Here is a 22,114-nt window from a genome sequence, read left to right as displayed (position 1 = left end):
ATTTCTTGTGTGTTAATGATATGCAATAATAATTAAATGTAAGCATTATTGTAATTTTGTCAGGAAGCAACAAAAAAATCAGTTTCTATATCAACAGTTTTAAGAATCACTAGAATGGAAAAATGTATGTCTAAAATAGAAAATGTACAATTATCAATAGTTACAAAATCCACTTAATTTTCTTATCAAAAATGAAAACATTAATGTTCTTTTGCTTAAAAGAACATTAGTGTAGAAAGTGTATGTGAATGAATACATTGTGATTGCATCGGTTAACAGAATCACAGAATGTTTCTAAAAAAAAAGCTACACAGAAGAACAGGCCCACAAAATGCGAACAGGCTTTACAAAAATGCGCATATTTTTATTGAAACAGATAAAAACTTCAGAACCAAAATAGGAGAAAGACCACCCACACAGTTCCTATGATGCAGAATTAGCATATCTGGGCTGTGATTGTGCATGGTTATGCTCCATGTTGGACACGCTCGCACTCAGTAGCTGTGCGCTTCGACTGGGAAACACGATGAAGTGGCCGCCTCAGGGATTAACGGAGGCAAAGGGATGCAGCTCTTTTACAAGGATCATGATAGCTGTAGAGCACTTCTGAACACAGCCTTGCTTGGTAATGACTGTTGCAGCTTTTTTGTTTCTGTTACAGATTTTTGTTTCTCTGTTTCCCAGAATAAAAGGACTTGCAAAAACTGGCCGAGTCTTTTTCCCCGAGGTGCGTTTACGAGGATCTCTCTCCATCCTCAGTGGGTCATGTCTCTGGCACTGCTTTTATGTGCGAAGTAAAGGCTTATCTCTCTTTGTGCCCTCCTCCAGTACCTGTCATCATTGTGACATGCAGCTCTGTCATCTACCGAAGAGCTCATTCTGGCTCTCAGCTGTGGATGAAGGAAGGACATGCTGGCCAGGATGGAGAGATGAGGCAAACAGTTTGGGGGATTTCAGTTTAGTCTCTGCAGAGTGATTCCTGCCAATGTGGAGATGTTAACCCATGGAGAAGAAGAGTTGGATGGTTTTTGATAGCAAGAACTCTGTGGTAAAGTTTTGAGGTGTGAGCTTTGGCCAGGAATTAGATCCAGTTGGGAACTCTGAGGAGTGACTGGGGGAGTGACCCTTAGAGGCTGATTTCTGGATAACTGCATCCACCATGACCGACTTCCACCCATCTGCCTCTGTGGGCAGTTCCAAGGGCAGCTCTCTTGTTTCCAGTGACTGGAACATCACGGGCAGCGGCCCCTGGTTGTTGGCCTTCATGTTGACTGCCATCATCTTCATGACCGTCTGTGGCAACATCCTGCTCATCGCTTTGGTGTTTGCCCACCGCTCTTTGCGCTGCACCTCCAACTGCTTCCTGGTGTCTCTGTTCTTCTCCGACCTGATGGTGGCGTTGGTGGTCATGCCCCCAGCCATGCTCAACGTGCTGTGCGGCTCTTGGATGCTGTGGCCTGCCTTTTGCCCGGTTTGGCTTTGCTTCGACGTCATGTGCTGCAGTGCGTCCATCCTGAACTTGTGTGTGATTAGCCTTGACCGCTACCTCTTCATCATTTCGCCACTACGTTACAAGCAGAGGATGACCCCACCCAGGGCTCTACTTCTGGTTGGGGCCGCTTGGAGTCTGGCAGCCCTGGCCTCTTTCCTACCCATTAAGATGAACTGGCACAGTTTGGGTCACGGGGATGAATACTTGCTAATTCCTCAAGTCAGCCTTGGTAACATCAGTTCCTTCCATGAAAAGCAATACCCGGACTCCTACTTCCAGCAGTCGCCAATGGGAGGTGCGTCCTTTCAGTGCCGCCTGCGGGTGACCCTGCCCTTTGCTTTGGTGGCATCCGTGCTTACCTTCTTTTTGCCCTCCAGCGCCATTTGCTTCACCTATTGCCAGATCCTTCTGGCAGCACGGAAACAAGCAAAGAGAGTGGCGGCATTGAGCCACCCTCCTCACCCTCATCCGTCCTTTGGAGAACCTGCCCAGCCTCCTTCGCCCGGTGTTGCTTCCGGGTCAGCTCAGCAAGATGGATGTGACTGCGGTCATCAAGGACCTGCCATGTCTCAAAATGCACTGGTAAGAGAACAATAAAACTGAAACTCTGCCAAGGTGAATACTGCATGAAGGTCTGTTGAAGTTTAAAGGAAATGGCTCCTGACAGTAGGAGCTGGTTATGTACTGCAAAGGTTTCCTAACTGAAGTTCTTGACATTTATAGAGGCAAAAAAAATCATCATGGAAGGACAAGAAGTTGCTTGGCTGCACTGCAACCTTGAACATTTAAAAATAACTTGTTGAATAATTCTCCTTTTTTGGAATAGCTAGAGGGAAAATGTATACAGTAGCTTCCCCCAGAGAGACTCACTGTGTTGTTTTAAAGGCTGTTATTTAAATGTCACAGCTCCATCCAGTGGAAGTGTAAGATTGGTTTGTCCAGCTTTCTAGGAGGTAGTAAAGACGTTATTATTTGTTCTTTTCTGAGTATAAAAACAAAACTGCAACACTTTTCTTTTTGCTGTAGAGTACCTCAATAAGTATTCAAATTGTAATTTATGTATCACTTCAAATTGCTTACAAAAATGTTTTTTATTTTTAAAATTTACCCAATTTTAGCAGTTTTGAAAAAAATTCTTGATGAATGTTAGTTCTTTAATCACTTTTTATCACTGCTTGTGTGTTTCATTTACTTAATTGTTAAGGATGAAGTTAAAATTTTGATTTTCCTAAATTTTCTCTCTCTCATTGATTTTCCTTCTGATTTTAAGTTAGAGTTCATTTTAGTGTTGATTTTATATGAATTTGAAATCCAAATAAATATCCAGAGATCTACCCAAATTTCCATTTATGTGGTAAGAGTATTAATGGAAAGTTTATGAACAACAAGACTGACCTTGAACAAGTCTAAGAAAGGTTGATTACAACTTATATAATTGGTGTAGCCTAATTACCACATCATTAAAATGAATTGTTAAAATAATTAAAATCAGTCAGAATTATACCAAAGACACCCAAATAAGTTCTTTTGTAAAATAAATATGGGTACTAGTACTGGTGTATTCATGCTAGACTTGTAAGCTAATTTTTATTATTTATTGTCTAACAATTCATCCATGATGGCAGCAGTAAAAGTAGATGTGAATTGTATTTGTACCTCTATATCTACCGTTTTTCTGTCACTCTCTGCTATCCTTAGCTGTCTGTGACCAGTGAGCGCCGTCTTGCTCACAAGCAGGGTCGGAGGGCACTGAAGGCTAGCCTCACACTAGGAGTCCTTCTGGGACTTTTCTTCAGCACCTGGTTACCCTTTTTCATCACAAACATGGCTCAGGTCAGTATGAGCCCCTGACCGCTGGCTGACACAGTACTGCTAAAGCTTTAGTCCCCTCCCACGCACATGCAGGAATTTTAACGGTTTTACTACAAACATTTGCAACACTTTTGTCTTCTGGACTGACTCTGTATGATTCAGTGATTCTTCTCACCAATTATTTTACAAGCATGACAAGTATGAAAAATAAATGTACTAGGACCAAACACAGGAAATGCACAGTGAAAAAACACTTGGATACTGGTCTATTTTTGTGTTGGCCAGCCTTGGCGTCACAGCCTTGCCAAGCCAACAAAGAAATAGATTGGCATTTCAGCTCTGTATGTCTGACTCATTTAAAGCCAAACGCTTGTTTGCTTAGCCCACTAAAGGACCATTTGCAATTTTCAAATTGTTGAAACAAATCATTTTGAATGAACTGAATATATACTCCTAACAAACAAGTGGCATGAAATGCTCTTTGAGACCGAATACATGTCAATATGCAGCTTAATCTAAATTCATAATCACACTTGTTCTGTTTTTTAAGATGATCCTGTCATTTTGATTTACCATCTGTGCCCTCCCTCTGGAGAAACAGAGCTGCAGAGACTTGACTGTGTCTGCGCTCTCCTTTCTTTTCACACTCAATGTGGTGTGTGAAACACACACCCCCTTCTGTCTCATTCCCACCGCCTCCTTGTCTCATCTTGATAGTATTGGAAGCTCTCCTCTAACAGCTGTCTCCTTCTTCATTGTTTCTGTCTAAACCTTCAAGCACTCACATATCAAACGATATGGAGTTAAGAGCTAATAAGCTGTGAGCTTGTTTATGACACATCTGGTTTACAAACTGTCAGATCTTTTAAAAAAAATTCAGATGATCAACTTCAGTTTGTAACATTTTGGAACACAAATTGTGGTGGAACCTCTCACAGCTTAAGTTTATGGCCTTTCACCATAGGAAATGTAATTTTTAAACTGGAGATTTAATTTATAAAACATGATGGTTTCAAAATAATCAATTATTTTTAATTTTACTAGATTTTATGTACATCTGAACTTTATCATTCAGTATCTTTCACCTGAAACTCAACCTGCCCACTGCAAGGGTAATGTTGTGACAAAAATTTTATTCAGTTCAAAATTTCCTTAAAAAGTTTTTTTTTTATTCAATCAACTTCCTTAAGCGCAATCCATTGTTCCCTTAAAACTAAACGCATTAGAAATGTGTGCTATAAAATCAAAGAATACTCACACTTGTTTAATTTGTAAAATGATGTAAACCTTTTTGTCAAAGGTGCAAGACATTAATTGTCAGTTTAAAATGCTTGTGTCAAAGATATACAGATATTTTCACTCATTCAAACAAAAGCTGCACAGATTAAACTCCGTACTGTTAGGTTTGTGATTTACTCTGTAATTTCTGTCTTGGTCCAGGCGTGCTTTAGAAACTTTTTGTTTCTTCCACTGTTCTACACTAGTGCCTGCTTCTTACAACAAACTCACATCTTAAAAGTATTTAAACATTGACAAAGTTAACATAACTCAATGTTTCATCAGAGGAAACAGTTTCTATCATTTTTTAAATTTATTTTTCATATCTCCTAAATATTTTGTAAAGAAACTCCTGTTGCTACGTTAAGATGCCAGGAAATCCTGTGTCTTCCTTCAGGCAGTGTGTGAGTGTGTCCCACTTGCGCTGTTTGACGCCATCACCTGGCTGGGCTACTGTAACAGCACCATAAACCCTATCATCTACCCGCTATTCATGAGGGACTTCAAGCGAGCTCTGGCTAAGCTCCTGCCCTGCTGTTCATCACGGTCACCCAGGAGACCCTCGCCGGCTCTCTCCATCTCTTTGCGCAACTCAGGGGAGCCCAACATGGCCAGCAACCTGACCTCGCCTCTGGACTCCGACCCTGCACACCCAGCAGCCACTGCCACAGACAGCGTCAACCTGCTGGATGCCGAACACGCTGGGATTGAGTTGCCTCTGCTTCTTCCCAACCAGGTGGACAATCTGGACTGAATCACTGTGGAAGCACAGCCAGTTAGTGACTGAGGAATTACACGGGGAGGATGGGCCATTGGTAAGTACTGATGCTCAGTAATATTTTATATTTGACTGAACAGAGAAAATCAGATTTAACACATATGAGCACAACTACCTGAGAGTGTTTGTTGGAAGAACAGAAGAAGCAAAAATGTTTAAATTTAGTTAAACATTTTTTCTATCAAATTTTCAACTTTCCCAGCTCTTTATTTTTTCTAGAAAGTTTTTGAAAATGATGCCGTTGATCGTCTGCTCTAATTTAGATTGTATTTCGCCTGTAGGTTTAGCAATGGCAGCAGAGGACGTGAAGGAAGTTGGTGATGAACCTCCAAATATTTAACATAACCTATCGCCTTGTTCAGATCAGCTCTTCTCTTTTCACAGTGGAGGATGGTTGTTTACAGTGCAAACAACGTTCAATAAGTTTCATAGTGTGCACTGGCACATTACGTCAATTGGGTAAAAATATAAACCTCAACAGAGGTTTATATTTTATAAGTCCTCCAGGAAGTAATTATTTAGCCGAAGGTCCAGACCCTCTGGTCAGAGTGAAGCGTTGAACAAGGAGCTGAGTTTTACCAAACTAAGCATAAAGTGGTTTGCAAAAGTATTCACAACCCTTGAACTTTAATATTTCAGTATATTTCATTGGGGTTTTATGAGATACACCAACACAAAGCAGCACCTCCTAATTTTACCCTCCTGTTATGTTCTGGGTCAAATTGACCCGTTTTAAAGTTTAAATTTTTTTTAAAATAGTTGTAAGTTGTTTTTTTTGGATGAAACTTTTTCTATATGCCCTAATAGGTGCCCTCTACATAGAAATTGAAAATTTATTCATTTTACACACCACACTTGTGTTAAAAGTAACACAAGTGTGGTGACCCCCTGCGTCTACTTTTTACATACAGTACAGACCAAAAGTTTGGACACGCCTTCTAATTGAATTCAAACTCAGCTCATAGAACTCATAGAAAACTCAGCTTCAAAAGTTTGGACACGCCTTCTACTTGAATTCAATTAGAAGGTGTGTCCAAACTTTTGGTCTGTACTGTAGATACTGTTCGGGTCAATTTGACCCGGCAGTCAAAAAAAGATTTAAAAAATGTCCAATTCTATGTTTCCTTGTAGCTATGAACCATATTTCACCACACACACACAAACACAACACAACACACACAACCCCACTTTCTCACTAAAGTGGGCTTGTGCAACTAGTGAAACTTTCTCGTAGTTTCACTAGGAAACTGCGAGAAAGCAAGTGTGTCAACAGCGCCACAGCAGGTTGGGCCAGGAATTTTAATAGCCCATTCACACACAACGCATTTGTGCAAAATTATTAGGCAGCTTCTTTTCCTCAGACCTCAGACAAAAGGGGCCAACAAAAAGATTTAAGTGACTCTGAAAGGTGCAAAAAAGTTATCCAGAGAGATGTAGCACTGTTGAAATTACTAAAATATTGGAGTGTGATCACAGAACCATCAAATATTTTGATAATAATAATGGAACAGGGTCACAAGAAATATGTTCAGAAAAAAAAGAAGTAAATTAACTGGCAAAGATTTGAGAAGAATCAAATGTGAAGCAACCATTATCTTCTGTTACTGTCATATTCCAGAACTGCAACCTACCTGGAGTGCCCAGAAGTGTGAAAGTGTTCAAAGTTCAGAGACCTGGCCATGGAAGGCTGAAACCCAATCACCACTGATCAAGAAATATAAGCTGAAAGACTGGACCAAGATACAGATCTTTCAAAGGTTTTATGGACTGCTGAGATGAGAGTGGCTCTTGACGGGCCAGATGTTATTGATAATGGATAGGCACATGGCTGGATCAGTAACGTGACAACTTGTCCATGGACAAGTTGTCCCCCATGGACAACTTGCTCTTCTTAAATGGGAGATTTAAGGTGAAGAAAAGTGGTACACGTTTCTGAACAATGTCGGAAGGCTGTGGATGCTGCTGCATAAAAAGTTGATCATCAACAGATCGGCAACTGGCGGGTTCCATAAAAGGAAGGTTGCTCAAAAGAAGGGTAGCGATACTGGTCAGTGATTTGAGTTGCATGTTTATTATTCTCACTATAACAGATAATAACAAGTGAGATGGGAACATTTTCAGTTTTAATTCAGTTGTATAATAATTCTTCACACTAATAGTTGCCTAATAATTGTGCACACATAAATATTGTCCTGAGAAAGCCAAAATCTCACTTATACTTACTTAAATATTCAGGTTTGAGAGGTTATTAACATTTTGGACTAACCGAGAGAGCTGTAGTTGTCCAATAATAAAATGAATCCTCAATGCTACAACTTTTGTTATAATTGTTTACACAGTGTAGATGAAAGAGAGTACCATGTCTGGTACTCCCATGCCAACAGACTACTTTTTCAACACCTGTGTTTTTTTTTTACAGTCAACTGTGATATGCTTGTCACAACCTATATTTATTAGAATGCATGTTTTTGTTGATTTACATTACAGGATCCCATTTGGTTTTATATGGAATGACAGAACAGAAAAGAAGTTATAAGTGTTATAGTTAAATTGATTCTGTGAATTCCTCTATCTCTCTTATCTGCTTACACACACACACCCCTGCTGCCAAGCCATAACCATATCATATAAGACTGGTACATAAACAAAATGAAACTGATTACACTACCCTTTAGGGATGCAACAGAATGAGAAGAATAAGAGCTAAACTCACTCTACAATCTATGCTTCACTTGGTGTCAGCCCTAAATGAGCTGACTGACGTTCAGTGCTGGACGGTGAATGTCACTCTGTTTCTGTTCCATTTGTTTGACTTGTAACATTTGATCATTTTTCGGAGATGGAGTTGGAGGGATACAATCTCTCTCATACAAATTGAGTGAAGAACAAAGGTGGGGGTGTTGCTGTATGTTAGTTGTTCCTTGAGATGTGAAAAATTAAATGTATGTCATTTGCTTTGGATGAGATGATGGAAAATGTTACTGTTGAAACTGAGATGGAGAAAATAAGTAACATTGTAGCTTGTATACATAATGACAGGCTCTGTTAGAAATAGCTGTGAAAATTTCCTGAATGGATTAAATGATAAGAAAACTTGGTTAATATGTGGAGATTTCAATATTGATTTATTAAAACAAGGACAGAACAAAATGACTTACAGATTTTGCAGAAGCCATGTTCAGTAGAACTTTATATCTAGTGATTACTCAACCAGCCAGAATTACTAGTACAAGTGCAACTGTGGTAATTTAAAAAAATGGAATAGTTAAGTGCATAATAAGTGATATAAGTGATCATTTCCCTATATTTATGGCTCATCACAGTAAAGTAAAAAAAAAAACCTTTTAACTTTATTGTTAAAAGGTACATAACACGCTTCGTGTCTAAAACGACATCAAGCATAGAGCCAGATCAGGTGGCCTTGTAGAATTTTTCCCTGTTACACATGTCCCATGTTAAATCCTCCCAAATGTCCCAAATTAAATCCTCCCAAATGTCATATGTTGAATTATCCCAAATGTCCCATGTTACATCCATATTAAATCCTCCCAAATGTCCAATATGAAATCCACCCAAATCTTCCATTATAAACCCTCCCAAATAACCCATATTAAGTATTCCTGAATGTCCCATGTTAAATCCTCCCAATTGTCCCTTATTATATCCTCCCCCATGTCCCTGTAGTCACTCGACCCAAGTGTCCCATTATAAATCCAGCAAACTAAACTATTCTGCAGGTATTTGGTCTCACAGGAGAACAAATATTAATCACCTTTACAGTTAATAAAAAACAACACTGTGTTGCAAAATTATGATTAAATTATTTGTACATTAAGTAGTGAAACAAGGTAGTTAATTTGTTTTCTAAAAGCTGCCATATACATGTATGACACGTGTTTTCTCTGCCAACAACATAAATGTCTATCCACTGAAGAAGTTGCTGTGTTGCATAAAATAACCTGAGAGCAGCAGAACTGGTTCTGGAACTCACTCTTCTCCAGGTTTTTATTTGTGTAAGTTCCAGCTCCAGAACATCTGCTCATCATCCGGCTCAGTCTCCTCTCTGCTGTTCTGAGCAATGAAATCAGAGGATGTGGCGTTGTTAGGGGAAACATTGTTTAGAACTGAGACTTCGTTGTTTGGTTCCATCTCATTCAGCGAGTCTAGCAGATCTGTGATGTCAGGAATGTCCCAGCCATCGCCCATGTCCTCTGTCTTGTCCCTCCAGTCTGTGCTCTCTTGTGATGACATTTTGTCTTTCTCGCTCGCTCGATGCTGCTCTTCGGTCCGGTCTACGGTCTTCTGAGCACTTCTTACAATCTGAGGAAGAACAAATGAAGCTCCTGCCACTTCTTTGGTGGGAACTCCCACTGCCACCAAGATGGTGTCCATCTGACGCATGTAGTCCAAGTGGCCTTTCACCTGCCAGACATCATGCAGATGTTTTTTTAGTTTTGACTTTGGTTTGACCAAAACATCAGTCAGATTCCATTAAAATAAATGCTTATTGTTGAGCAGGTAAAACAAAACAAAAATTTACAGTAAGCTATTTTGTATTTTTAATTTAATAAATTTTGTGGCCCACTAGTAATTTAAATTTCCCAGTTCATTACATAATGATTTCTACTTTTATTGAAACCCAGAATAGTGAGTTTATTTATGTAATTTATAATGTTAATTAAATGTGTGGTGCTTATGCTGGGTTCAAACCTAGAAGACTAATATTTGCTGAAACTTTTTTATGAAGCTGCTGTCACACTGTTTCTGTTGTATGTTCGTACAAATGTGGCTTCTGTGGGTGTAAAAGTAGAGAAAGGAAGTGGATTTTTATCAGTCCTGTGACGTATATGAAGTATGAGTTTAAATTTTGATCTTCCTCTTGTTTTGCATTGTGTCTGATTTGGGTGTTGTATTGCATAAAGACAGAATAAGCTGCTGTCTTGTTGAGTTCTGTCCTTATTGAATCATCTGGGGATGAACATGTACTTATCCGTGCTCAGTGTATAAAAGGTCAAAGCTATTAGTTAAATAAATCTAATTTATTTATTTACTATATATAAATGTTAAAGTTCTGACACTGATCATGTCATGTTTGGTACAAACCAGCAGATTAATGTTTGCTAGAACTCCATGAACAGTCTCTCTTTTTTAATTAAAACTACTCTGATTGTTTCTCAGATTGGCATGCATGTTGCCTCATCTAAAAATGAAGTGAGTTATGATTAGCTTATAATCTAATGATAAAACTGATTTACAATCAATGAAGATCTCTCAAGTAGTCTAAAAATTTTTCATTAAATAAAAGAGAAATTATTTCAGACTGTTGTCTAGTTTGAGCACTGTTTTCATTTTAGCTATTTTAACAGCATGAGGGCTTACCACAGATGAGAGATCCACATTAATTATGCGGCGGTCCTGGATGTTGATTGGCTGCAGCCCAGCGACAGACAGCTGTGCAGCTGAGCTTCGGTACAGGAACCCCAGGAGCCAGTCGCCTCTGACAGGCAGAGGATTCATAAAGTCATTTACTGATACACTGCCACAGATGTTTAGTAGAAAAACTCCTACAAACAGTGACTGTATATCTGTAGACATCTGGGGCCTCATGTATAAAAGAGTGCGCAGTTTTCACACTAAAACTGTATGTCAATACGGTCAGATTTAGAAAAGTGCGGCACACAAAACAAAATTGGATGTATAACGCTGTGCGCATTTATAAATCTATAAATCAGAATTTGCGGGAAGTTGAGCACAGCTGCTGGTCCGCCTTGTCTCCACCCATGCATACATATGTAAATTAGTACAAATTTCCGGAAGTCTGCCGCCACGTGAACCATAGCAACGGTCCTTGCTTGTAGCAGTATAAGTATTTATGATAATAATTCTGTTTTTATTTAAAATGTGCTTTCGTACAGTGGCCCAGAGGTGCAATCACTTCAACATTAACATAGCACAATTACAAATTATAAAAACACAACATCAAGGAAGTTCAATTACAAATTAGAAAAACACAACAACATTAACGAAGCACTACAACGTTAACAAAACGCAAAGGGTATGTCCCAGTTGGAGACCTGAGAGATCGCTGATTGGACGACAGTGCTTTTGACCCGGAAGTTCGGCTGTTGTTGCAATACATTATAGCATCCGCCATATTGAAAGTGGATAGAGAAATCATGTGCATAAGTTGTACATTTACAGAATACAGATGTTTTCTGTCCATAAAGGTGCATTCACAAAAGAGCTCCAGGATGATCAGTCTGGTTAATCTAACTGATAATAAACCATCATCAACATTTCCCAGCAGATCAATATGACCTATGATCAATCGCTCCCTCTGAATCCTTCCATTGACGACAGACAGAACTCAACAAGACAGCAGCTAAAGCGCTCCAGAATTATGTGGCTCACTTTTGGGCAGATACTTATATACATGTGATTATACACACCCTGATCACCTTAAATATAATCAAACCTGTTTGGAGATAATCTGTTCATTCAAACCTATTTTCTTCTCTTTTAGTGAGAAGGAAATTTGCCCTGCGACAGACTGGCAACCTATCCAGGGTGAACCCCGCCTCTCGCCCGGAACATAGCTGGAGATAGGCACCAGCAACCCTCCCGACCCCATTAGGGACAAGGGTGAATAGAAAATGGATGGATGGATGAGAAGGAAATTCCCCTGCAGATGCAATTTATGTGCTTTGATGCAGAACTGAGGAAAAGTACTATGTACATTCAAGTGAGTTTTTCACATGCTTTTATTTTTATTTTCTTTATTTTGTGTGCGTGTTAGGTTATTGTCTGAGGATAAATGTTCAGTTTTATTGTTTATGTTTAAACAACAAAATATTAAAATCATAAAAAACATCGGTTTTGATGCTTTTTGGTCTAAATAACACTGAATGTAGTCAGATTTCAGTGTATTTAGGTTAGTTTTGGTGCTTGTAGTTTGATATTGCCGACAGAAAAGGTTTGTGTGGCTGGCGCACATTTTCAGAGCAGGTCAAAAGTTTGCGTATATTTACATTCATTTTTAAACAAGCTGATTAAGCATAAAATATAACACCACACATTTTTTATGCATACGCACGCTTTATACATGAGGTCTGTGACGGAGGAGCCGTCACGAGTTAGGACTTAATTAGAGTCCGTGTCAGCATGCAAGCACGCCCGCACATATACACACCAACACATACACAATCACTAACTTTTTTGTTGCAGCTTAAACTGAGGCAGTTCATCGTGGGTGCACACACGGTGTTCCTACTTCAGTTAAACATTCATCCTAAACCCATTATTTTCAGCATCAAACATTTTCCTGGTTTTATTTTCAAGTAGGGTTTTGTTTTTCAGATGGTGGCTTGCTGGGAGGGAGTCACATGATGACTGCATGATGTCATCAGAATAGTACCAAGTGTTTTCTATTAAATTGAGTATTGTATTTTTGTTTACAAGTTTATTTATTTATTTTTCTTATTATTATTATTGTTATTATTATTATTTTTGTATACTTTAAGAGTTTATTTGAGTAATTGCTTAGATTTTGATTATTTGGAGTTGTCTGTGGGCGGAGCCTGTGGCTTTAAAAGCAGGGCTCTGCTCCACGGGCAGTCAGTCTGTTGTTAGACTCACGCTGGAGGTGATAGACTGTTGATGGACTGTTGAACTGAAGCTGAATAAAATCCTCTAAATCCTCTAAAGCAATCTCCAACCTGGACTAGTCATTATGTTTGGCTAAATCATAAGAGAACACACAAGGCCCCTAATCATTAGAGATCATGAGTTTACCTGCAGTACCCGTTGACTATTCTTCCTGCCACCACCCTAACCATTCTCTCCCAGGACTTCTCAGAGCCGTCAACAGGAGCCCCGAGGAGGACCACATCTTCTACCACTCCTTCACTACCTGAGGATTGGAGAAATGCTCTGCATTTACCTCTGCTTCCACTTTAAACAGTAGCACTGCAGTTGATCAAATGACAGACCCTGATACGGTACCTTTATCACTAGCAAGCTCCTGCAGACAGTAGTAGATGACTCGGGCTCCAAGACTGAAACCTATGAGGCTGACGGGTCGCTTCCCCTTTAAACACAGCCAGAAAAGACAAGTAATTATTTTACATGGACAACATGTATTTTTATCTTAGTTGTTATGCATATTTTCTAAAGTTGAGACTTTTTAATGTCAGATTATGAAATGTATAGATATGAATGTGTTAATTTTTTTAACGCAGCTAATAACCTTTTTTTAAAAACGTATAAGGTTTCTGGTTAGAACCTTTGGACTTGTATATTTCTGTTGCACCTGTAAAAATGGCCCACAAGCAACATCCACCATCAACAAAGATAGATAAAAAAGCTGCTTCTCTCAGCCTAGTGGAGTTTAATTTGATTTAAAAACAATCTGATGGGGGCGTGCTGTGGTGGCGTAGGGGATAGCGTGACCCACGTTTGGAGGCCTTGAGTCCTCGACACAGCCGTCGCGAGTTCGATTCCAGACCCGGCGATATTTGCCGCATGTCTACCCCTTTCCTGTCAGCCTACTTTCATATCGGGGACACTGGAGCCCACAAAAATAATTGGTAAAACTGTTTTTGAAGGGAAAAAAAAGATTTAACAGATTTCAAACAGTAATAATTTGTAAAAAGTCATTCAGGGTTAAAGCTGATCACAGAACTGTCAAATGTTTTACTATATTTACTAAACATAAGAAATATGTTAAGAAAAACAAAAGAAAATGAACTGCCAAAGATTTGAAGAATCAAATGTCAAAAGACATCAGATTAAAAAATAAATGACAAACTCAATGGATGGAAGTTGGATGCAGGAATTTAACAACATTCAGGTTTATAGAAACAAATTAAATAATTTTATTTTATTTCTTTTTCAGCTCTTAAGCATTTTGTTTGAAAAGTAAGGACAGTAACAGCAATGTTAAATTTGCCAACTAAAACAATTATATCACAGCTATACAGCTGCTTAGACTGAGCCCTGAGAGGATGACAGTGTGGGCCTACCTGCTGCCTGCTCCTCAGCACCTGAGCCAGGTGTTTGCCCACCTCAGCCGAGCGGTTCAGACAAACACACCAGGGGTTGTCAATGACGCTGGCCGCTGCTAGCAAAGATGCGGGCCACGTCAGAGCTGTCACGATGCCTGTGACAATATATTTTTGTCACAGTCAAAAATATATTCAAATGGATCCAGGATCAAATCAGGAGCAGGTTTTTTCTGAAGTGACTGGAGATCTGGCAGTACCTGAGAGCACGGTGTACTTCAGGGCTTCCTGAGCCACCATGCTGACCAGCCCATCCAGTAGAGAGGTCATGGCGGAGCCCAGGTCCCGGAGGAAGCGTGACTCCCACACCAGGCAGTATTGCTCGCCACACTCCCCCAGGCTGGACCACGGGGCCTGGTACGAACCTGAACGCAGCAGGCGCGGGTTGTTTTTAGTCTAAGTGGCTGTTCAATGCTGAGTGTTTTTACAGCCATTGTGTGAGAAGGGACAATGAGCACGTGACTGAGTGCATTTTAATGAAAGAGCTGCTCGCTTTTATGTAAGAGAGGAATTTATTCAGTGTTTTCTGCATAGTTACACATGCAATAATAACTGTTAATGCAGTTCACAAACATTTTGTGCATTTAATTCCTCTATTATTTATGCTACTTTTTTCTTCTTGGAACTTTCTAGAACAATGTAATCCACAACAATGAGGTTTTAAGTTCAAGGTAAAAATGAATCAATAAAAAGTCAAAGTCTATGCGTTTCTGTTCATTTCCTGTAATTATTTGTTGTCTAACTGTATTAAAGTTTAAATATGACAGATGGATCAATGTTACTGAACTTACAATGTAATACAAGATGATATCTGGTGAGGATAATCAACAATATTTAACGTTTTTAAGTTACTCAGTCAGTTTTTATTATATTTTGTACTGAGCACATACCAGGGGTGAAACGGTTAATCAGATTAATTGTGATGAATTCATTTATGAAACCCTGTAAATTCTAGACACTAACAGGTACCATAGAATTTGCGAAGTCCCTGCTCGAAGTTCCATGAAACAGGTGTACGGAGCCTGGTGCCGGAAGCTCTTTGAAAGGCTGTTTACATCGTTTTAAACTGTGTGATTGTGAGCGTGAGTGGGAATAAAAATAGCAAAAGGTATTTTTTTCCATATAACACAGTAGAAGTATAGCAGGTAAACCTTTTATGGATACAAACTCGACTAAAACCCAACCTGTTTAGGACTGTATTTGAAACGTAATCAATTACAAATTTACTGATGGAACTATTGTCGTGTTTTGATTATTGATTCTATGTTGCATTGGGTTTCTGTGTTTGATTTGATGTAAAGCACTTTGAAATGCCTTGCTGCTGAAATGTGCTATACAAATAAAATTTGATTGATTAATTGATTAACTGGAGCATACAGCCTCAAAAAGGCCAATTGTTGAAAGAACAATTTATTCAACAGAAATTAAGCCAAAACCTTACAAAAATATATGCATTTTACATTTCAGATAAAAAAAACCTGTCTGCAAATATGTTCCACCAAAACCTCCTCAAGCATTTAGCTTCACTTTGTTTACATTCTGTGAAAAAACAAACAAAAGGAACTGAATTGTTTTCATTTGCATATATTAGTCCATTTCTAATATTAAAAAGGCTCAAATGAAAAACCTGCAAAATGTGCCAGTTTTTTATCTGATTAATTGAATAATCATCAGAATACTCAATAGATTAATATCTAACTAAACTAAAACTAAATTGTTACTTTCAGCCCTAATGTACATATTATGAGTTATGCTTTATTGACCTCTCACTTACATCAAGCTGATCAATAATCGGTCACAGCCAGGAACTGGACCTCAAAATAAATCACAAAGGTCCAAATAAAGAAGTCCAAAGAAACTGCTGAAAAACAAACTTTCTTCTTTAAAACATCTGAAGAATGTCTGGCTTCTTTAAAATAAAAACATAAACATATGAGGGGGTTTAATAAGCATCTTGTCATGAGTTGCGGGAATGTTGGTGGAGGCAGTCCCGCAAGTGTTGGTGCCAACTAGGGGTTGAACCAATTAGTCGACTAGTCGACTCTAGGACGTCTCGCGAGTTTTTACATTTCATGTCGACTAGTCGCAGTCATGTGATTGCCGGTGGTGACAGCATGTACTGATCTGACAGCACAGTATACGTCACAAGACACAAGAAAAATAAGTTAATACATTAGTTTAAATGATATGTAGATGGATGCATATTTGTGGTTTTACAGTGTTTTTAAAAGGAGATGGAGTTGCAGCTGCAGTCAACTACAAAACACGAGCCGTCTAAAACTCGCCCCCTTCCCGCGAAGGATGTCACTTAGCCGGCTCGCGAGTGTCTTTGTCACGACGATCTAACTAATACATTATGATGTTATGTTGCTGATTAAATAAAGATCTGTGGTAATGCCATCTAAAAGATGTGCGTTTCCTTTTGAATGTTGGTTTCCCAGCAACTTATTATTTATCATAAACTATCCCAATGTTTAAGTTCACAAGTGGGGTTAAATACACAGAGGTTAATCAAGGAGACATGAAACACCTGGGAACAATCAAGGGAAGACAGGACAACACAAACACACAGAAACTCAAAATGAATACCGAAAAGGAACAGATCCTGACACATCTAGAGTACTACAGAATGGCTCTAATCTGTAAAGCTGTGATGTGCACACTGACAGGAAATCAAACTTGACTGGAGGCTCACTCACTGTATTTCCCACTGCAGAGCCAACCGGTCACAGCTATGGTCAGGTGCAGATGCTTCCCAGAGCTCATTGGTCGAAATTCAAACTCTTCTATGGCCCCAACACACTTATTCATTTTATATCCTGCAGAGAGGACGTGTGGAAATCAGGATAAAAATTTAAATAAATCATGCTTCAGATGGAAAAAGTGAGACGAGCCCAGTCAGTTACCAGTCAGTCCAGCTCCAGCAGCTCCAAACAGAGAGGCCATTATAGCAATACCAGCAGCTGAGCCCAGAGCCGCAGCCCCACTGGCCCCCAGCACAGCGCTGGCCCCAGCTGCCACCAGCGGAGCCGCCAGTCCACCTGTCACACCTGGAAGAAAACGTTACACAACACATAACACAGGATAGTCTTCACATCAGTTTTATTTTCCTAAAAGCATGGTTTGTCCTCTGAAGAACAGGATTAATCACCGATCACGGTTCCTCCCCCCACGGTGGCCAAGCCAATCAGGAGGTAGCGTCTCAGCTTTCGTCCTCGTTCTCTCCTCCGGCGGCGGGACGACTCCTCTCTGGTTGGAATCAGACAGACGAGCTGGGTGAGTTAAAGGAAACCAGGCGGCTCCTGTAGTCTCCGAGATAACGTCTTTCTGGTTACACCACAGTGTTATCTTACTGCCATCAGAAATAATAAACACTATATGTGTTTGCAAATGAAAACAGCTTTAAGAGAAATGTTTCTATGAAGCTTACTCGCTCTCTTCTCCTGCCTCCCTCAGCCTCTCTTCCAGCGTCTCCTCAAACTCTTCCAGCTGCTGAGGAGACACTCGCAGCAAACAGCTCACATGACGGATCAGGACTCTCGCTCTGGCATCATATTGACCTGATAAGCACAACAAGTCGTCCGTTTAAAGATATATAAAAAAAAACAAAAAAAAAACCAACCCTTTCAACATGATGTCTTATATGATCCTTACCATCTTTGACAGACAAAGACACCAGATCCTGGAGAGGAAAGACAGCTGGTTACAACAGGTGGAGGAATGAATGCAACCGCCAGATTTGTTCTCTATTTGCAATAAACAATAAGTCAATCGATTGCAAGATAAAATAAAAATAAAAAACTCAATAATTTCCATTTGCATGATTTATTGTTTTCCTCTTTTCTCTCTTTCTACCAAAGACTGGATGATAAAAGTTTCAGTCTGCTGTTTTGGTCTTAACTACAATCTGTTCCTGAAGTTCAGCTTTATTTACAGAGACTTTAGGATCCTTTTTTGTTGTGTTTCTGTTGTTTTATTTATTTTAGATATTTAAAATGTATTCCAGTTTCAGTGTTAAACATTCTTCAATTTTTGAAAGGGCGTACTTGGACTGTTATGCTATTACCATTTGATTAGTTGAAAATGGTCTCAAAACAACAATATTATTATTTATTGCAGTAATTTCTTTTTTTCTTTGGTTGTAGTGGCCTTTATTTGAAAGTGCTAAGACAGGAAAGGGGGCAATGAGAGAAGCTGGAAGACATGCCGCAAGGGTCACCAGGCCGGGAATCGAAACTGTGACGTCCGCATCAATGACTAAGGCCTCCTTATGAGGGTTCTGCTTAACCCCTGCACCACCTTAGCACCCCCCTTTGGGACAGTTTATCATCCAGCTAAATTTGTTATCATGACAGCCCTGTTAACAGAACTCTGGAGAACTCAACAGTTTGAAAGATATTTTTAAAAATAGACACTATTAGGTCTGTAACAATTCATCAGATTAATTGATTATTGAAATTATTGTTGACTAATTTATTAATTGATTAATTATTAATTGGATTATTTAGAATCAAAAGGATCACTGATTAAGCCAAAATTGCACAAAAACATTTGTTTTCTATTTAAGAGAAAGAACTGTAATGTGTTCTTTCCAAAACGTCTCAAGTGGAAGTTTTAGCTTCAGTCGGTTCAAATTCCGTAAAATAAAATCTCTTATTTAGCAGCTTTTGGTATCTGCTAATCAGTAGATCAGTCCTGCACTGTATAGATGCTGAGTGAAGCAGAAAGGACTAAGCTTTTCACATGTGGATGTTAGAGGAATTGTTTTACCTGCAGATCCACCCAGTTGCTACAAATGATCAACTATATGCTAAAGGAAAACTGCTATTGCATTTTAGGCAATAAATCCTCATTCTCTTACTTTAAAAAGTAATGGAATTATTTGTCTATTTGAATTCTTAATGTATTTCTAATGTTATATAAAAGAATCTTAAATAAAAAGTCTATAGAATGTGCTAATTTTTTACATAATTAATCATCAGATAACTAAAATAACTGTTAGTTGCACCCCTGTTCTCCCTCTCTGACTCTCATTAACACAATGTTTTTATTACATAAACAATAATCACCTGCTGTGTTTGTGCTAATTTTCAGAAACCTTGCCTTTTTTATATATATATAAATGGATTGTTTTTGGGTCGTATTTTTATAGCAGCAGAAGGGATAACTGTTTCTCTCTGTTTTTGAATAAAAACAATGAGCAGTTATTATACATTTTTTTGTTGTATTTTTAAAATCAAGGCATCTATTACCAAACTTTGCCAAGGAAAAGCATTGATTAAAAAAAGACATTAAAATAATTGGAACTGTGACAAACAAAGCTGAACGAGCAGCCAACACATACACTGAGCAGAATTGTAAAGAAATCTCTAAATATCACAGAAAATATTGAAGAAATGCTTTTCCACTGTGAGATTCTTTTAATATAGCAAAGGATTCTTGCTTATTTGAAAGTCAAACACCTGTATGATGGGCGTGGTTCCTGCAGCCACCAGCGGATCTGCCTGTAGGATTGAGAGGAAGGTGTCTGTGCCCTCAGAGCCCAGGCCTGACAGGAAAGCCCCCATGACTGGCATCACTGACTGGTCCAGACCCAGCAATTGGACCAAGTCCTGAAGGTACTGCTCCCTAAACGCACTACAGAAAAAGAAGAAACTCTCATTACAGTAAACAGGACTGTCATGCTCAGATAGCATCTCCTCCCCACCTGTTTTCAGACGCAGAAAACAGCTGGCCCAAGGAAACAGCGCACAGAGCAGCAAAAGCAAAGCGGCTCTGTTCAGTAAGCTGGCGGCTGGTCATTTTCTCCGACTCATGATCTGCTGTTGCTGCTGCTCCTCCAGGGTCTGAGAAGAGAAATGGGCTCATGGAAAACTGAAACAACACACATGAGAGAAAACACACACATTACCCTACATACTCTATCTATCCACTATGGAGGATGGACTGAATGGTGATGATGTAAGAGTGGATGTAGGTAACTTCACTTTGCTGAATTTCTTCAGGGGTATTAGAGTAAAGAGGGTATCCAAAGCTGATATAAAAAAAACAAACAAACAAACAAAAAAATATATAATTTTCCCTTTACACTAAAGCACTGCTTTATGGTTGATCTATTTGTAGTTTGGTGGCTAGCGTTGGTATTAAAAATTTTATTGAACTGAGCTGCCTGAGATATGAATGCAGCCCATTTCATATTGTTTTGTCCTCATAAAGCAAGAACTAGATTACAGTCTAACTTTGTACTTCATCCGCTCTCTGATGAGCTGACCTGAATTCAACAGAATCAAGCTGCCAAAAAGCGATACACATGTTTAGTTTCTCTTAATCTTTTCAACGTTAGCTATTTTCCGGTTTTAAAACCTTATGAATTTCAGCGAAAGTAAAACAGCATTAGCTGAGACAGCTGTCTTATCTACTCGTCCCTTGCTAAGTAAACAAGCTAACGGTACTTGGTGAAATACAAACGACGTGACCAGTTTACTTAATTATTTTAACACTATGTTAATGAAAACAGTAAGGGCATTCAGCTGTACCTGGTGAGAAGTTGGCGTTGCTTTGTTTTTCCTCCATGATGGTAGCTGTCACAACTCTGAAGTCTGAACTTTTGTTGCATTCACGTTTCCACTCAGAGCCCTGATATTACAGCTTTCACGACACTTACGCTACTTAGATTACTGTACAGGTAGCTTTATTCCTGTATTACTGAAGAAAAACAGCTGATTTTAGTAAATGTTTTCGTTTTAATTATGTAGTTAGCGATGCTATTCTGAGCTGAATCATGAAAATGCTGAAAGAAAAACTAAAATTAGAAACGCATTATTGCTAGTGTAATATATTATTTAGAGAATATATTTTTTACACAGTTAAGTTCAAATATAACTGATACAATACAACCACGAGCGTTGACAATACTAGATGTTAGGTGAAACGATCTTTTACGGTTAGCAAGTGAAATATTTACCAGCATCATCAAATGCACCGCAACCTTGTCAAATTAAAAGTGACGTAACTTCCACGTACTCTCGAACAAGGGTAGAGGTTTTCTTCTTCTTCTTCTTCTTGATTTTATTGGCGGTTGGCAACAAACTTTAAGCAGCATGGTAGAGGTTTTCTCACGATAACAGCCCTAAAATAAAATAAACCATATGTCTGTTATAATAATATTATTTCATTGGGGAATAAATATTAGTTATTTGCCATTGATTCCCAAAGTAAAGCAGCGGGCAGCACTACAGTGAGTAACACCGACCACAATTTGAAGAGAAACAAATGAAAGTCAGCTGATCCATCAATATTATTCCATCTGTGGCCAGTAGGTGTAAGTGTAGCTTCTATTTTTCTTTCATTACACTCTTCACTCGGACATTATGTTTGTTAATTTTCTCGCTACTTTTACTGAACTCATAAAGGTGAAAATGTATTCACCAGATATACTTAAATGTTTCTTGCTCAGAGTGGGTTGTTGAGTGTCTGAAAAGGCTGTCCATTTCCATGAGACGCCTTGATGGTGATGTATCAGACAGGTTTCCTGCCAAGCAGTGAAGAAATCTGCTTTAGTTAAGCACATTGGTGTCACTGGAATAGATGCAGCCTTTGGATGTTTATGCGGCACTGTTTATTTTTGCACGTTTAATAATACAAGCATTCAAAAAGTTTATGGATGTCAAATAAGAAATAGGATGTTTATATTAA

The 22,114-nt window shown here is 38.9% G+C and overlaps 2 protein-coding genes across 7 annotated transcripts; one reads left to right on the top strand and one right to left on the bottom strand.

The window, feature by feature from the left end:
* Positions 1-175: 175 nt before the first annotated feature.
* htr6 (5-hydroxytryptamine (serotonin) receptor 6) lies at positions 176-13,136 on the top strand. Of its 3 annotated transcripts, XR_006370879.1 has the most exons (5): positions 176-2,074; positions 3,191-3,325; positions 4,980-5,397; positions 6,979-7,407; positions 11,884-13,136. XR_006370879.1 is itself a non-coding variant. In XM_044119996.1 (3 exons), exons 1-3 carry the CDS (start codon positions 1,160-1,162, stop codon positions 5,334-5,336), a joined length of 1,407 nt encoding a protein of 468 aa, XP_043975931.1. In that variant the 5' UTR covers positions 176-1,159; the 3' UTR covers positions 5,337-5,767. The 3 variants fall into 3 exon arrangements, 1 of the variants encoding a protein (XP_043975931.1); XR_006370878.1 differs by lacking the exon at positions 11,884-13,136 and having other exon boundaries at positions 6,979-8,311; XM_044119996.1 differs by lacking the exons at positions 6,979-7,407; positions 11,884-13,136 and having other exon boundaries at positions 4,980-5,767.
* Positions 8,459-21,688, bottom strand: tmco4 (transmembrane and coiled-coil domains 4). 4 transcript variants are annotated; one of them, XM_044119956.1, is made up of 15 exons: positions 21,443-21,688; positions 20,956-21,124; positions 20,127-20,265; positions 19,882-20,056; positions 18,074-18,101; positions 17,850-17,979; positions 17,571-17,668; positions 17,326-17,469; positions 17,119-17,238; positions 14,620-14,784; positions 14,381-14,517; positions 13,362-13,446; positions 13,152-13,269; positions 10,740-10,857; positions 8,459-9,782 (listed from the first exon to the last, which is right to left on the bottom strand). In XM_044119956.1, exons 2-15 carry the CDS (start codon positions 20,990-20,992, stop codon positions 9,366-9,368), a joined length of 1,911 nt encoding a protein of 636 aa, XP_043975891.1. In that variant the 5' UTR covers positions 20,993-21,124; positions 21,443-21,688; the 3' UTR covers positions 8,459-9,365. The 4 variants fall into 4 exon arrangements, with proteins under 4 accessions (XP_043975891.1, XP_043975909.1, XP_043975884.1 ...); XM_044119974.1 differs by having other exon boundaries at positions 20,127-20,293; positions 21,384-21,626; XM_044119949.1 differs by having other exon boundaries at positions 21,384-21,624.
* Between the last annotated feature and the right edge of the window lie 426 nt (positions 21,689-22,114).

The sequence above is a fragment of the Gambusia affinis genome, linkage group LG01 (assembly GCF_019740435.1).
Source record: "Gambusia affinis linkage group LG01, SWU_Gaff_1.0, whole genome shotgun sequence".
NCBI lineage: Eukaryota > Metazoa > Chordata > Actinopteri > Cyprinodontiformes > Poeciliidae > Gambusia > Gambusia affinis.
Note: the sequence above shows the minus strand (reverse complement) of the source record. Positions and strands in the feature narration are given on the sequence as shown.

What these genes read in the sequence shown, in the direction of transcription:
- htr6 (XM_044119996.1), top strand. Translation starts at nt 1,160, where the DNA reads ATGACCGACTTCCACCCATCTGCCTCTGTGGGCAGTTCCAAGGGCAGC. An exon ending in CCATGTCTCAAAATGCACTG is followed by an intron (nt 2,075 to 3,190) that starts GTAAGAGAACAA and finishes TGCTATCCTTAG; the next exon opens with CTGTCTGTGACCAGTGAGCG. An exon ending in TCATCACAAACATGGCTCAG is followed by an intron (nt 3,326 to 4,979) that starts GTCAGTATGAGC and finishes GTCTTCCTTCAG; the next exon opens with GCAGTGTGTGAGTGTGTCCC.
- tmco4 (XM_044119956.1), bottom strand. Translation starts at nt 20,992, where the DNA reads ATGGAGGAAAAACAAAGCAACGCCAACTTCTCACCAG. An exon ending in ATAGTCAACGGGTACTGCAG is followed by an intron (nt 10,858 to 13,151) that starts GTAAACTCATGA and finishes TCTGCCTGTCAG; the next exon opens with AGGCGACTGGCTCCTGGGGT. An exon ending in ATGTGGATCTCTCATCTGTG is followed by an intron (nt 9,783 to 10,739) that starts GTAAGCCCTCAT and finishes GATGTCTGGCAG; the next exon opens with GTGAAAGGCCACTTGGACTA.